The 16,095-nt window shown below is 48.2% G+C and overlaps 1 protein-coding gene across 1 annotated transcript; it reads left to right on the top strand.

The window, feature by feature from the left end:
* The first annotated feature begins 6,328 nt into the window (after positions 1-6,328).
* Positions 6,329-14,243, top strand: Zc3hav1l (zinc finger CCCH-type containing, antiviral 1 like). Its single transcript, XM_050148122.1, has 4 exons — positions 6,329-6,794; positions 7,170-7,305; positions 10,056-10,317; positions 11,695-14,243. The coding sequence occupies exons 1-4, from the start codon at positions 6,424-6,426 to the stop codon at positions 11,805-11,807; spliced, it is 882 nt and encodes a 293-aa protein (XP_050004079.1). The 5' UTR covers positions 6,329-6,423; the 3' UTR covers positions 11,808-14,243.
* Positions 14,244-16,095: the final 1,852 nt, after the last annotated feature.

Genomic DNA, 16,095 nt, shown 5'->3' with positions numbered 1-16,095 from the left:
CTCTATTTGCCTTCATTTGCTCTGTTTACAGTTATCTCAAAACAAAACAAGAAAAGCCCAACTATAGACACCAGGCTGGAAGGCAAGGTAGACACGGTGACAGATAGCTAAGGCCACAGGCGATTGGCACAGCTGTGGACTACAAACTTAGGGACAGAGAGGGAAGTGTTGGCAACCACAAACGTTCTTTTCCTTCTCTGACCCCAAGGGTGGTAGCAGGGCTAGGTTGAGACACGAAGGTGCATATATTTATAAGCAGAATTATCCTGTTGGCCAATCCTCAAAAGATGGTCTTGAAACCTGGACATGGTAGCAAATACCTTAGAAGAGGCAGGTGAATCTCTGTGAGTTCTAGGCCATCCTGATTGGTCTACATTATTGTGAGTTCTAGGCCAGCCAGGGCTTTATAGTATGACCCTATCTTCAAAACAAAGCCATTGTCTGGTGCCTGGAGAGTGAAGAGTCTACACTATACAAACCATTGGGTTCAATTCGCCAGCACTACAAAAGATACTTGCCTGTAATCTCAGCACTTGGGAGATGAAGTTCAAGGCCAGTCTGGAAGAAATGAGTCTCTTTCTACTTGTTATTTTGGTTTTAGAGGTGGGTGTCATTTTTACTCATCCTTTTTCCTATTATAAACTTGTAATAGAGAGAAGACGAGAGCAATGTGCAGGGTAGAGCACATTTGACAAAGGGAGGCCAGAGCTTCCATGACTCGGGCTTCAGTGTCAGCAAGGCATAAAACCCTCATCGTTGTCAAAGCACTTGGGAGGCAGAGGCAGGTGAGTTCTGTGAGTTCGAGGCCAGCCTGGTCTATAGAGCGAGTTCCAGGATAGGTTCCAAAGCTACATAGAGAAACCTTGTCTTGACAAACAAACAAAAAACAAGTTTGTTATTCTTGTTTGTGCAGATATGTCCTCTCCTCATTGTCTTTTATTTTTGAAACTTTTATTTGTATTTCATGTATATGGATGTTTTGCCTGTACACCACATGCATGCCTGCTGTCCTCAGAGGTCAGAAGATGTTCTGAGCTGCCATGTGGGTGCTCAGAATCAAACCAGGGTCCCTGCGCTCTTAATTCACTAAGCCATCTTCCCAACTCTTCCATTTTGTTTTTGAAGACAGTCTCACACTATAGCCCAGGACAGCCTTGAACTGAACATTCCTCTGGCCTCAGCCTTCCAAGGGTTAGGGCTACAGTTGTGAGCCTCCCCTCCAGGAGGCTCTTTTTTTTTCTTTATTTCTATAAACAACCCCAGAGAGGAGGGTCATACAGTGCCCCTTTCAGAAGCTCGTTTTCTGTGAGACAACTGCATCTGTTCATTTTGCATGTCTTTACAATAATCCCTCTGATCAGTCCTCTGGGTGAGAGCTGTAGGCGTCAGCGCATTGGGTATTCCAGCCTTTCTCTAGCAGGGCCGGCAAGCTCACTCCCTCTGCCGCAGAAGACCTTAGGTAGAGAGTTCAATACAGTTGCTAGTATCAAAGACAGGGGCCACTGCTGCTTTCTGGTTTTTTATCTTTCTCCACCCATTTCTTTAATACCGATCCTTACCCATCCATGTTTCTCTCAGTAGACACTTTTAGGAGCTGAGGATTGAGACCAAGAACACAGAGAAGATCTCTGTTTGCGTCAACTTGAACTCTACCAACAAGCACAGAAAAGAGAGAAAAAAATGTCAGCTGTATGGCTCCATGCAGAGACAGGGAGCCTACTTTATACTGGTTATCACAATGAGGGATAACCTGGAACTGCTTGACACAGAGACACTCGGGCCGAGGGAATCTGAAAACTGTTTAGTGGCTTCTTTGCATTTACATGGAATCAATTCTTTCAGGCTGAGAAGCGCCTGGGAAGGTTAGCGGCTCGGCTGACTGAGTCCCTCATCTGCCGTTTTCATCTTTGTATCCTGTCACCTCGTTAGCAGGCGATCAATAAACGTCCCATAGATGAGTGGCGCATTGAGCAAAATGGATAGATGTATAACGCATGTACAGGTTTGGATTGGTGCCACCCAACAGAAGTATAAAGCGAGTCAAATATGGAATTTTCTCTTAGGTAGATTAGGAGAGGCAATGAGGAGGCTGAGGAGGCGGCTCAGCTGTTAAGGAGCTGTTGTCCCAGAGGACAGGGTTTGGTTCTGAGCATTCACGTCAGGTAGCTCACTACTCTTAACTCCAGGGAATCTGTCACCCTCTTCTGTCTTCCATGGGGCACATGGGACAAACACACATTTTAAAAATCTTTAAGAAGAAGAAAATTAAACAGAATCGTCCCAAGACTTTGTTACTGAAATATATCACAAGCAGTCTTCACTGTTTTCAAATCATGTATTTTATTTATTTAATTTTACTTTTATGGATTCTTTGTGGACTTCACATCACGTATTCCGACCCCACTCATCTCCCTGTCCCCTCACATCCGCCTTCTGCTCTTGCAACCTCCCCCAAAACAAAACCAAATTTAAAAGAAAAACCAAACAAAACAAAGAACCAAAACCAAAACAAAAGCAACAGCAAAGAAAAGGAAGAATCTTGTGGAAGCTGTAGTGTGGCCCAGTGATCACAGTGCACCCTTTAGTCCGTTCATCTTTACTTGTAAGTGTTCATTGCTATGAGCCATTGGTCTGGTTCAAGGTCTCTGGCTACTGCTACACCACCAGTAAGGGGCTCACTGGGGCTCCTCTTGGATATCCTGTTGTTGACCCGTGTCATGGAGATCCTGCTGTTTTGGGTCTGTAAGTTCGTCCCCTTCACATGCTCCAACAGTTCATAGATTTGGTGGATGGGCCAGCTCAGCCCTGGTTCCGGGCCTGGGTTGGTCAGCTCGCTGGCTTGCAATCATCCTTACCACCAGATGAGCTCTCCAGCACTACCTAGGCTAGCTCACCCAATGCAGCCTAGAGCAAGGAGCAGGGCCAGTTCTGCTCTCCGCCCTCAGATTTGGGCCCCCCTCACTCATATCTCCAAGGCCAGCTCTACTGTTTTGCCCTGGCAAGGTGTAGGGCCCTCTCTCCTGATGTTGTAGGGGGCATTCAAGGGAGGCAGTGTGGAGTCAATGCTCCTGCTTTCATGCCCTCAGAGCTGGCTCACCTGCACCCCAACAATAGGGTCAGCTCTACTATGCTGCCCAGACAGGTAGCAGAGGCTGCTTTCTCAGGCTGCAGCCAATGAGGGTCGGGGCTAGCTCTTCTACTCTTGTGACCCCAAAGCCAGCTCTCTCACCTGCCACAGGTGGTAATGGGTAAGGCGGGGGAGGGCACTTTCCCCTCATCCATGCCACCACATGGCAGATGAGGGCAGGCAGGGTCAACTCTCCTGCTCTTATGCCCTCAGGGATGGCTCGCCTGCATCCCCACCACAGGGTCAGCTCCAGTGTACTTCCCAGGTGAGGTACACTGGTGAGGGGTGGGGTCATCTTTCCTGAGTATGTGTGTGTGTGGGGGGTGAGCTCTCCCCTTAGGGGTAGGGCCACCTCTCCTACTGTGGTATCCAGGGAAGGGCAGGACCAACCACCCCACGTTCCAATGGCCCCCCTGTGCTAATATGGGCCATAGACATCACCACAGACCCCAGCTGCAGCAGGACCACGGACCCAGACATGGCCCTCGACAGAAGCTCAGGCCCAGAGGCCACCATGATCCCTAAGATCAGCATGGCGCAGACAGTAGCATGGCCCCTGGGGCATCAATATGATCCCAGGTGGCTGGCCTGACCCCGGACATATGCAGAGCCCTTGGGGGCAACTGGAGCCATGGACACCACCCCAGCCCCGGCCCCCATAGGGCCACGGACCCAGACACGGCCCTAGACAGCAGCCTGTACCCGGGAGTCTCTGTGTGCCCCATGTGGCAGCACCCGCCATCCAGGTCAGCATGGCCCCGGGGGTGGCAGAGTTCTGAGACACTGACAGACCCTGGGCCTCCACATGGCTCTTGGTGACAACAGAAACCCTGGATGTCAACTCAGACCTTGGCTACTGTAAGGCCACAGACCCATACACGGCCCTCTGCAGCAGTCCTGGGCTGGATGACACCATGCCTCCAAGTGAGTGTGCAGGTCACTCAGATCAGGATGTCCCTGGTGGCAGCATGGCCCTTGGAACCCCTCATAGTCACTGGCTGTGACCCAGAGACCCCAGGCAATGTGGGCCATGGATGTCAATACAGACCCTGGCTGTGGTAGGACACAGACCTAGTCATGGTCCTAGGGCAGCAGCCTGGGCCTGGATATCACCATGGTCCCAGGTGGCAGTGCAGGCCATCTGGACTGGCATGGCCCCCAAACCAGCATGACCCTCAGATACCAACATGGCCCCAGGTGGCAACCTTGATCCCTGACATCAGCACAGTCTTCAATAGTCTCAGGAGCCACAGATATCAACACAGACCCTGGATGAGGCAGGCTCATAGACCCAGACATGGCCCTCCTCTGCAGCCCTGGTCTGGACAATACCATGACCCCAGTTGACAGTACTGGCCAACTAGATCGGCCTGGCGCTGGTAACAGTGCAGCCCTTGAACACCAACAAGGTCACATGTTGCGACCCAGACCCTGGGCCTCCATGCGGGCCCTGGCAACAACATGGGCCAGGGACATCAACACAGACCCTGGCTGCGGCAGAACCACAGACCCAGGTTGTCACTCTGGCTCCCAGTGGCCAGGCAGGCCACCCAGATTGGTACAGTCCCCAAGGCAGCATGGCCCTTGGACACTGATGTGGCCCCACCACAGGTCTCTGTACAACTCCCAGTGACACTGGAGCCGTAGACATAAATACAGGCCTCTTGTCTGCTTGAGGGCCTCAGATCAATACTGAGCCCTTGGTCATAGCCCAGGCCCGGGCATCTCCCTGGTCTTGGGTGGCCAGCTGGCCATTCACATTTGCCTGTTTCTCACCACCCTCACCTCTCCAGATCTGCCTCTCTTCCCAGCCCATGAACCGTTCCACGTCTCCCTCTCTTCCACCTCCCTGCCTTGTACTTTCTCACCACAATGGTGCCCAACTGTCCAACATCAGGACTCACGGTTGGGTCATAGGTGGTGCTTGGTTGAATACTGCCCATCCCAGCCACAAGGGATGGCACAGATCTTTCCCATGGTCAGGCCTAGAGACCTTGGTCGATACTTGTTAAGATGGTACCTGATTGTGTGGTGCTAGAGGCACCAGCGAGGCTCCTGGTTGATTGTGACCTCTGCAGACCCAGAAATCTTTGGGGTTGGGGCACCATCTGTGTCCATCGCTGATTCTACAGTAATCACTTTAAAATAAGATTCATTGTTTTATGGGTATGAGTATTTTGTCTGTATATGCATGGTGTGTGTGTGTGCCTGGTGCCCTTGGAAGTCTGAAAAGGGTATTGTGTCCCCTGGGACACTAACCCCTGTCCTCTGTAAGAGCAACAAGTACTTACTGCTGAGTCAACTCTCCAGCCACGCTTTTGAGTCATATAAAATTGAGATTGTTTTTGAGATAGGGTCTCATGTAGAACAAGGTGTCCTCAAACTAGATATATTGTGGAGGATGACCTCAAACTCCTGATCTTCCAGGGTCAACCTACCCACTGCTAAGATCACAGGCAAGACCACCAGATCCAGCTCCGGAATGGAACCCAGTACTTCCTTAATGTTAAACTGCCTACAGAGCTATAGCCCTAGCCCCAAGCTGAGATTCTTTCTCTCCCATTTTAAATCTAGTGTGTGTTTCACGTCTCAGTTGGGACCGACCACATTTCAAAAGCAACAGGCAGCCACAGATGGCTAGTGGTTACCTCTTCGGAGAGGTTCTCCACCGACACCAGGCATCTCCTTACCGCTTTACCAGCTTTCAGAAAATATTTAAACTTTATCTATTATGCTTGTGCGCAGTGTCAGCATCTATGTATAACGTGTGTGTGTTAGTGCAGATCCGTACATGAGGAGGCCAGAGAGTAGCTTTCCGGACTTGATTCTCTCTTTCCGCCATAGGTTCCAGAGACAAAACGCAGATAGGGGCCTTTTACCCCCTGAGTCGTCACTGCTGCCTCCTTGCTAGGTTTTTTTGAGTCAGGGTGTCATGTAGCCGGGGCTAGCCTCCAACTCCTATGTACCCGACGCTGGTCTTGACCTCTGGTTCTTCCAACCTCCACCTCCCAGGCGCTGGCATTACAGGCCTGTGCCACCAGGCTGGGTCCACCACTTTCCCGGTTTGTAGTCTTTGCAGCCCTCCCGGGTACCTGCATCAGACCCAGGAGCCTGGAAGGCTGGGGCGTCTGAGGCCCAGCATCCTAAGGCCCGGCCCCCCCCCCCCCCCCCCCCAGCCCCCAAGCCCCCNCCCCCCCCCCCCCCCCGACAGCTCACAAGCTCCAGTGGCGGTCGTGGCGGGGAGGAGCCTGCAGGCCCCGGGCTGGCGGGAACGCGCGGCGCGATCTCCGCGGACCATGGCGGACCTCACAGTGTGCGCGTTCCTCACCAAGGTTCTGTGTGCTCACGGCGGCCGCATGTTCCTGCAGGACCTACGCGGCCACGTGGAGCTGTCGGAGGCGAAGCTGCGGGCGGTGCTGCGGCGCGCGGGCCCCGAGCGCTTCCTGCTGCAGGAGGTGGAGCTGCGCGACGGCCCGTGGGACCCGGAGGCCGAGGTGGCGGTGGGCGCGGGCTCGGGCTCGGGCGGCGGCGCCACGGCCTGCAGGGTGGTGGCCGTGTCCTCCGCCCGCCTCTGCGCCCGCTATCAACGCGGGGAGTGCCAGGCCTGCGACCAGCTTCACTTGTGTCGCCGTCACATGCTGGGCAAGTGCCCCCACCGCGACTGCTGGTGAGGGGTGGAGTCCTCAGTCCCCACTGGGGCGGTGGGTGCGGGCGCGCCCTCCGGATGCTGCTGGGCTATCCGCGGGCGGGAGGGGACAAAGGCCTTTGGCGCAGGCCGCCCTGTGCTTCTCTTTGTCGGGTGTGATATGAAAGGTCCTCTTCACTGAGGTTTATTAGTCACCTCCTCCAAAAATTTGCTGTCCCTACCTACCCCCAGCATGCTAGGATGCAACACGGCAACAACCAAGTTAAACCCGTTGTTGCGACTTTTGAATTCACTTATGTCAAGAGCCACATTGAGGGACATCTGAGGGCAAAGAATTGGACCACCAGCCCCTTGCCTCTTCTTGGCCTGGGCTTCTAACTGCTCTGAACTCTCTAGGTCTACCTGCGCTCTGTCCCATGATATCCACACACCCATCAACATCCAAGTCATGAAAAACCGTGGGCTTTTTGGCCTCAATGAAGCGCAGCTTCGAATCCTGCTTTTGCAGAACGACCCCTGCCTTTTCCCAGAGGTGAGTCCCTGAGAAGCAGCCATCCTACCCCCAACTGTGGTAACTCTTTCTCTCACTGATCTTTCTATTCCTCCATGTTTGTTTTGCTTGTTGAGATAGGCTCTTACATAGCCCAGATGGCAGTGAACATTGTTTTTAGCTGATGCTGCTCTTTCTTCTGCTAATCCACCTCCCAAGTGCTGAGGTTATAGGCAGTCACCTCCCATCACCACTTTAGATGTTAATTCTAATTGTTTTGATGCTCTTTGATTTGGTTCCAGACACGTAAAAAGTACCCCTTTAATTGCTGTCATGGTGAAATTAACACATTTGTGAGGCTGGAGAGATGACTCAGTGGTTAAGAGCACTGGCAGCTCTTCCAGAGGATCCCAGTTCAATTCCCAGCACCCACAACTGTCTGTAACTCCAGTTCCAGGGGATCCCAGCCCCTTCACACAGACATACATGCAGACAAAACACATTGCACATGAAATAAAAATAAATAAATAGAAATGAACACGTTTGTTTCTATTTATGTGAAGAATTTGTTAACAAAATAATAGGGCTGGAGAGATGGCTCAGTGGTTAAGAGCATTGCCCGCCCTTCCAAAGGTCCTGAGTTCAATCTGTAATGAGGTCTGGTGCCCTCTTCTGGCCTGCACACATACACACAGACAGAATATTGTATACATAATAAGTAAATATTTAAAAAAATAATAATCTCAAATGAAAAATTTTGAAGCTACCAATAAAAAGTTTTTAATCTGGCATGATCATCCTATCATAGACATTCGTCTCAGGCAGGAATGTTGGGCAGACACATAGCTCCAAGATGTCCCCTTCTACAGCCTGAGACATTCTTTGAGGGACCTTGGCTTAGATGAAATCAGATCCCTGGTGTCAATGCAGAAAGGAATTTTAGGGAGAGCTCATTCAAGTAGGGTTTATTAATAAACTTTAAAAATTTGATGTATTTGTTGGGATGGTGATGGCACGCGCCTTTAATACCAGTACCTTGTAGGCAGAGGCAGGTGGGTTTCTGAGCTCGAGGCCAGCCTGGTCTACAAAGCAAGTTCCAGGACAGCCAGGACTACCCAGAGAAACACCGTCTTTAATATCTGCCGCTGCCTCCACAAAAAAAGCAAGAAGGCTAAAAGGTAGGTGAGCGTGATGGCGTAAGCCTGTAATTCTCCAGAGGCTGAGGCGGAAGGTGTGAGCATGGAGGGCCAGCCTGTGCTACATAGCAAGCTCCTGACTTGAAAACAAAGCAAACCGAAAAACAAACCCAAACCAAGATAAAACAAAGGCAAATTGTGGCAAGGATGTTACGAACTCTCATACGTTGTTGGCAGGAATATAAATTAGCATGAATATTGTTCATCCTAGTATGGAGGTTCCCTAAAAAACAAGAATGGGATAGGCTTGGTGACTTACGCTTGTAATCCTAGCACTCAGCTAAGACAAAGGGATAACCACAGACCTTGTCTCAGCACAAACCAAACCAAAACACAAGGGCCAGAGAAAGCTCAGCATCTAAAGTGCTTGCCTAGCATGGGTAAAGTCCCGAGTTCAATCCCCAGCACCACATAAAAACCAGGTCTGGAGCCGCTTCTGATCCTCCTGCCCCTGGCTCCCTAACAATATTGCAGGGATGGGCCAGCATGCAGTGCTGGGGATCAAACCCAGGACTCTAGACAAGCTCTCTACCAACACCCGTGTTGGGCAGTTTACCTGTTCTTTTTGTTGTTGTTGTTGTTTTGAGACAGGGTTTCTCTGTATAACAGCCCTGGACATCCTGGAACTAGCTCTTGTAGACCAGGCTGACCTTGAACTCACAGAGATCCTCCTGCCTCTGCCTCCCAAGTGCTGAAATTAAAGGTGTGCATCACCACTACCCAGCTGGTCAGTTTACCTGTAACTTTGGCTCCAGAGAATCTTATGCCTTTGGCCTCTATGAGTATCTGTGCTCACATGCGTGTACTCCTACACAGACTCACACATATACACAGTTTTTTTAAAAAAAATAGTGTTAAGTATTTTCTTAAATGCCAAACCTCTCCACCAATGCAAATAATTCCAATCAAACCATATTAAACTGAACTAAAAGACACCCATGTTTAATAAATGACCTTACTTCTAGGTGGCCCCTGGGGAAAACATGGAAAGGGAAAGAGAGGGAAGGAGAGACCTTGCAAAATCTGGAGACCACATGTTCATTCTCGGGGGGGGGGGGCAGTTTAAATAGCCTGTGGAAGTGGTCCTGGCCTTCCCTGGGGAGGGGTTACTGTTTGATAGGCTTTCTTGACCTTCCCTTGGAAGGGCTCAGCATTTGGTGGGCTCTCTCCGAGGTGGAGTTTGGATTGAGGCAACTCCCAGGGGAGGGAGCTTATGCCAGGAAGTAGGGTGAAGCCCCCAGTCACACAGTCCGGACTTTTTGTATAAAGGGGTGTTAGGGAGCTGAGGTGTGGTGGGATAGCCTGCAGTCATCATGCTGGGGCAGAGGGGACAGGAGAACCTGGGGCTGATCAGCCATCCTGTCCAAATCAGTGAGCCCCAAGTTCCATGAGAGACTCTGTCTCAGTAAAGAAGAGGGTGATTAGAGAGAGACAGCCAGTGTTGACCTCTAGCCTCCACATGCGCCCAGGCATACACGCGTCCCTCCCCCAAAGATGCCATCAAACTTTTAATGTAGCTAAAGAAGTTCTAGTTCATTCGCGTAAAGATAATAGTGAAAACTCACATCTCAAACATGACCCTCATTCCTGCCTCAGGTCTGTCTGCTGTACAACAAAGGTGGTGATGTCCTTTATGGCTACTGCAACCTCAAGGATAAATGCAACAAGTTTCACGTCTGCAAAAACTTTGTCCGGGGCGAATGCACACTGAAGACCTGCAAGCGGTCCCACCAACTCATTCACGCTGCCACCCTGAAGTTGTTAGAGGACCAGGAACTGAATGCTTCAAGTGTCGTGAACTTCCAGATAATCTCTGTCTACAAACACGCGAAGCTGCACAAGATGCTTGAAGATAAAGGTAGGCAGAGAACCATCAGCGGGGAGGTGCGCTAAGGTTCTGGACTGTGTAGCGAGAGGAGCAATGAGTGGCCTGGAAGTAGGTGCTGCACACTCAGGTCCTTGATTACAGCAGCAAGTGCTTTTAACTACTGAACCATTTTTTCCTGCCCCAGTTAACGTTTTATGATATGGAAATGTGATTCTAACGAAGAAGATTTTCCAAGTTTGAAACTTGCCCAAGTATTTGAACATGGTTACTTCTGGGCCAATTGGGGGTGAAGAATTCGGTAGAATTGTCTTAATTCAGCTGGGAACAGGGGAGGGGGATAGCAGGGGAAGAATAATGTACACATGATTCTCTATTGTCAACCTGAACTAAAGTTTTTCTATTTTCATTTTTAAGTAATTTTGACCACGTTATGGGCAACAGACTAGAAATAAAATTGCATATCTCAGAAAGGGCTAGAGAGGTGGCTGGGCCTTTTAGAGTCTTTGGTGCTCTTGCAGAGGACCCAGGTTTGGTTCCCAGCACCCACATGGTGGCTCAGCCATCCTAACTCCAGTTGTATTGAATCTGACACCCTCTTCTGATCTCTGCGGTCTCTGCATACATGCACATGGTGCACTTACATACATGCAGGCAGAACACTCTTACACATAAAATAGAAGCACATAATTGTTTTTAAGTCTGTCTTAGTCACTGTTCTATTGCTGCAAGGAGACACCGTAACCAAGGTGACTCTTACAAAAGAAAGCATTTAACTGGGGTCTTGCTTACAGTTTCAGAGGCTTAGTCCATTATCATTGCAGGGAGCTTAGTGGCTGGCGCAGCTGGCATGGTATTGGAGAAGTAGTTGAGAGCTATATCCTGATCCACAGGGAGAGAGAGAGAGACATAAAGAGAAAGAGAGAGAGAGAGGGAGAAAGAGACAGAGACATGAAGAGAGAGAGAAAGAGAGAGGGAGGGAGAGAGAAAGGGAAACAGAGACTGAGAGAAAGAGAGAGACTGGGTGGGCCTGGCATGTGCTTTTGATGCCTCAAACAAAGCCCACCCCTAGTGACACATTTCCTCCAACAAGGCCACACATCCTAATCCTTCTAATCTTATCAAAGAGTTCCACTCCCTGCTAAGTAAGTAGTCAAATACAGGAGCCTAGGGGGGGCCATTCTTATTCAAACCACTGCAAAGTTGCTTGGGGAGCCACTTTGTTGTAACTCTAAGCACAAGTCTGATCTGGGTGTGGACAAAATGGCATTAGCTTACCATCTTTTTCCACTAAATTTAATATCAGAAGTATCTGCCGCTTTGTCTTTCTGACTGCTTATTTTTATTTATTTATTGTTTTTGATCCAGTCTACCCCATAACAGAAAGCTCATCTCTCTTCTTCCTTTCAGACAGCGAGACCTCTGCTGGGCACTCACAAGGCATCGAGAAGCAAGGGGCTCCTGGGGCTGGGGCTGCAGAAGCCAGGCCTGTCCCTGCTCAATCGCCCAGGAAGCCCCAGTAAACCTTAAAGAGTACAGAGGATATGAGAAGCAGCTTGTCCATCTTGGAGGATCAGAAGCAAGATTTCTGCTGAGCTGGAGTTTGTAGCTGTTCTCTCTTTCCTGACTTAATAGCATTGGTAACTTAATGCCTTTCCAGGGTGGAAAGGAAACTGCACTTGTGGGTGAGGTTGGCCCTGGAGCGGGCAAAGAGAGGGTAAAATTCTGAGCACAGTGGGGATCAGTCCAGGGCAAATCCTGAAGCTGTGACCTCTGTCTGCAGTTCTCGAGTGCCTTTCCAGCCCCGGCATGGAGGGCAGGTTCCCACGGACATTTCCTAGACTCCCTTCACACGCTTGCATGGTAGACACCACAGAGTCTGTATACTCTGCGTCTTACTACTTGGGTTTGTACATAATCCCTTTTGCACAGAATTGTTTACATAGTTGAATTGCCTCCCTTATTCTGGTGTATTTCAATACTCATAACGTTTGAATATTTCATTTTGTATCAGATGTATTTGTGTCTTGTTTTGTATGGAGTTTAAGAGCCATTTCATACCTTTGCTTGGCTTGTAGGTGCAAAACAATGCTATCCTTTGATGCACATTTCTTTAACTATCTGTGCAGATGAGTGGGCTCTTCTGCCCCTTCTTTTTGTATGTCTTGATTTCGTGAATTTTCTATATGTTGCATTTGTTGCTGGGGCCCTCTGGGCTATCATCCACACTGTGTCCATAATATTCAACTTTATGGGTCCATCCCCAGTCAGTATCACAGTTAATACTCTTTGGTCTCTCACCAGAGTTTCTACCTCACCCCAGCCAATTCTCATCTCTTACTGAGCCGACCAGAGCTCAGCTGCTATACCTTGAAGGATGTGTAGTTCAGTTCACTCCTTCCTCCAGTTGTATCTGTCACTTTTGTGGATAGGGACAGGTCATCACACACACACACACACACACACACACACACACACACACACACTTTGTCTATTCTAAGGTCATTCCTTCCTTCCTCCAGCCCGTCTGTCTCCACTGTTCTCATCTTGTGACTTGTAGATATTCATGTTCCCCAATGTCGGTGTATAAAGAGAAGGTTTGTGTTTCTTTCCATAATATGACCTTTGAAAAATAGGGGCAATTCAGTAAGTTTTCATAACGCCGAACTTACCTTGTTTAGAGAAACTTTTATCATGAGAGGAGGGATGTAAAAATGTCCTTTCCAAATGAAAAAATCAGTTTCCTCTTAATGGGCAGTAAACTCAACAACGTAGGTCTTTGCACTATGGTTGTCAACAACAGTATTTCTGAAATTGTGTTTTACAGTCTTTCTTTTTTAAATTTCTAGTTGTGACTTCTTTCCTAATGGTATTTGTTGTGCCTGTGTGCTGGGATCAAACCCAGGGTCTTGTCTATGTGAGGCAAAGTCCTTGACCAGCAAGATACATCTAAGTCCTGGGACTAAACTTTGAAAGAAATTTAGGCCAGTCAAGGTTGTATATGCCTTTAATCCCAGCACTACAGGAATAGAGGCAGGCAAGTCTCTGTAAGCTCAAGGCTACCCTGATCTACATAGTGAGTTCCAGGCTAGCCAGAGATACATAGGGAGACCCTGTCTCAAAAAGAAACAATTTATTATTTATTTATTATTAGTAGTACTTATACTTTGTCATTCTCTTGTATATATTTGCTGTAAGCCACCCTAAGTCCTCAGAGGAATGCTCAGTGCATATCCTTTACATCAATAGAGGTGGTAGACTTTTACATCGTTGTTTTTGCATCCACCACCATTGTGCTCTTACAGAGAATGCTTATTGGTCTGTAGTCATTGTTGCAATATGTTATTGAAGTCTCTAATATTCCATTTTAATGTTCTCTTGGCATTTAGTCTACAGAATTGTCTTCTTGTATGTGTGTGTGATACTGGGAGTGTGCTCATGTGTGCTAGACAAGTGCTCACCACTGAGCTGTATCCTCAGCACTAAAATGGTCTGTAGCTGTTACTGGACCAAGTCTGGCTGCCACCCCCATGACAGGCGAGTGAGGTTAAGAGGTGGTACTGAGACAAAGCTTCTTAGAAAGGGAGGTTGGGCTGTTCCAGAGTCTCTTCTGCTGGGGAGCTAATTTGGGGTCGGTTTATTCAAGTGGTGATGGCTGGCCAGGTAGTGCGCACTCACTGCCTAGTCTTGGGGTGTTTTTCACTTCTACAAGTCTCAGAAACAAATGAGTATTTCCTTGGGCTTTACTTTTCAAATTAGTTCCACAGCACACGGCTGGAGGTAAGAGAAACAATGCCACCAGAAGGTGGTGGCGCATGCCTCTAATCCCAGCACTCCGGAGGCTAAGGCAGGTGGATCTCTGAGTTCGAAGCCAGCATGGTCTGCAAAGTGAGTTCTAGGACAGCCAGAACTGTTGTTCTATGGAGAAACCCTGTCTTGGGGGGAAGCGGGGGGGGGGGGGGGGAAGAGTTCAGTGCCAGCTTTTGTAGCACAGTGGGCTGAGGCCTGCCCGGCCACTAGAAATCCTGTCTCAAAAAAACAAACAACAAATGGTTGTTAGTTTTAAATTCCTTATTAGGAGAAGAGAAATACTCTATTCTTATTTGTTGGAAGCCGAAAGCTTGATAAAATGAATCAATCTCTTAATGGAATATTATTTTAATCACTTGCATGATTGATCGCATTAAATGTTTTTAGGATATTAAAACATCCTTAAATTCTTGTTGTAAGCTTTGCCTGGTTGTGGCATATATTCTTCTAATGTCATTTTTTTCTCTTTGCTACCCATCAGTTCATTCATAAATAAAAATCATTTATATTTTATGGCATATATAGTGATTTTCTTTTTAATTTTATTGGTATCTGGTCAAAGTATAAATTTTATTTTACGTAACTTTACAGCTTCTGTTAATTGGTTCATGATTTATTAATTTGACTTTTTTATTCAGGGTTTCACCCTGTATAAAAGGTGACCTGGGGCTCCTGATCCTCCTGCCTCAAATTCCCAGGTGCTGGGGTTAAAGGTGTAAGCCATCACTCCCAGCTTCGTTTTCATTTTAAAATTTATTTATTTTTAGCTTGGCTTAAGCCTTTAATTCCGGCACTTGGGAGGCAGAGGCAGGTGGATCTGTGTGAATTTAAGGCCAACCTGGTCTACAAAGCAAGTTCCAGGACAGCCAGAGCTGTGACACAGAGAAACTCTGTCTTGAAAAACAAAAAAAAAAAAAATTATTTTTATTATATGTGTATGCGCACTTTCATGAGTTTATGTGTATCACATGCATGCAGATAGCCACAGAGGCAAGAAGAGGGCACTGGATTCCCTGGAGCTGGAGTTACAGATGGTTGTGAGCCACTGTGTGGATGCTGGGAACCACCTCAGGTTCTGCACAAGAGCAGCAAATGTTCCTGATCACTGAGCCATCTCCAGTGTTCAAAGGTGTGGCCTTTGGAAGTGGATTAGATGCCGAGGACTCTGGCCTCATACATGTATTCACATGTTTATGGGTTCAAAGCATACTGGGCTATTGGGAGACATGGAAACTGAGACCTGGGCCATAGATGGAGAGCAGACCCTTCAAGGGCCTATTATGTTCCTTCTTCCTTCATCTCTTTCCTCTCAGTTTCTTGGCTGCCATGAACAGAGCAGCTTTGTGCCACCATATGCTCCCACGATGTTCCGCCTCACCACAGGTCCAGAAACGGCAGAGCCAGGTGACCGTGGGCTGAAACCTTTGACTGTGAGCTAAAAGAAAGCTTTCCTCCTTCCAGCTGATTTCCTCGTCTGCCGCAGGATGGGACGCTAACTGATGCAATGCAGATGAGTTAAGAAAGTCATAATTGGGCTGGAGAGATGGCTCGGTGGTTAAGAGCACTGACTGCTCTTCCAGAGGTCCTGGGTTCAATTCCCAGCACCCGCAGGACAGCTCATGACTGTCTGCAATTCCAGTTCCAGGGGACCTAACACTCATGGCAAAAAACAATACACATAAAAAATTAAATTTAAAAAAGGAAGTAATAATTAACCATAATTATTTAGGGTATAAAGACAAGTATGCTGGCTGGTGAGATGGTTCAGTGGGGAAGGCCACTTAACCACCAAGCCTGAGTGATTCCCAGAACCCACATGATGGAAGGCGAGAACTGACTTCTACAAGTTGCCCTCTGACCTCCATATCTATATATCTATCTATATATCTATATATCTATATATATATATATACTCATAGGTAGCATGTGATAGAAAGAGAGGGAGAGAGAGGTAATCATTGCTAATTTGTTAAATATTTTTAGCTTTTCTCATACATCTAA

This window comes from Alexandromys fortis, unplaced genomic scaffold (genome assembly GCF_014885135.2).
Source record: "Alexandromys fortis isolate MF-2015 unplaced genomic scaffold, M_Fortis_MF-2015_v1.1 scaffold_57, whole genome shotgun sequence".
NCBI lineage: Eukaryota > Metazoa > Chordata > Mammalia > Rodentia > Cricetidae > Alexandromys > Alexandromys fortis.
The sequence above is the reverse complement of the archived record's forward strand: the minus strand, read 5'-3'. Positions and strand labels throughout refer to the sequence as shown.

What these genes read in the sequence shown, in the direction of transcription:
- Zc3hav1l (XM_050148122.1), top strand. Translation starts at nt 6,424, where the DNA reads ATGGCGGACCTCACAGTGTGCGCGTTCCTCACCAAGGTTCTGTGTGCT. An exon ending in TGCCCCCACCGCGACTGCTG is followed by an intron (nt 6,795 to 7,169) that starts GTGAGGGGTGGA and finishes TGAACTCTCTAG; the next exon opens with GTCTACCTGCGCTCTGTCCC. An exon ending in ACCCCTGCCTTTTCCCAGAG is followed by an intron (nt 7,306 to 10,055) that starts GTGAGTCCCTGA and finishes TTCCTGCCTCAG; the next exon opens with GTCTGTCTGCTGTACAACAA.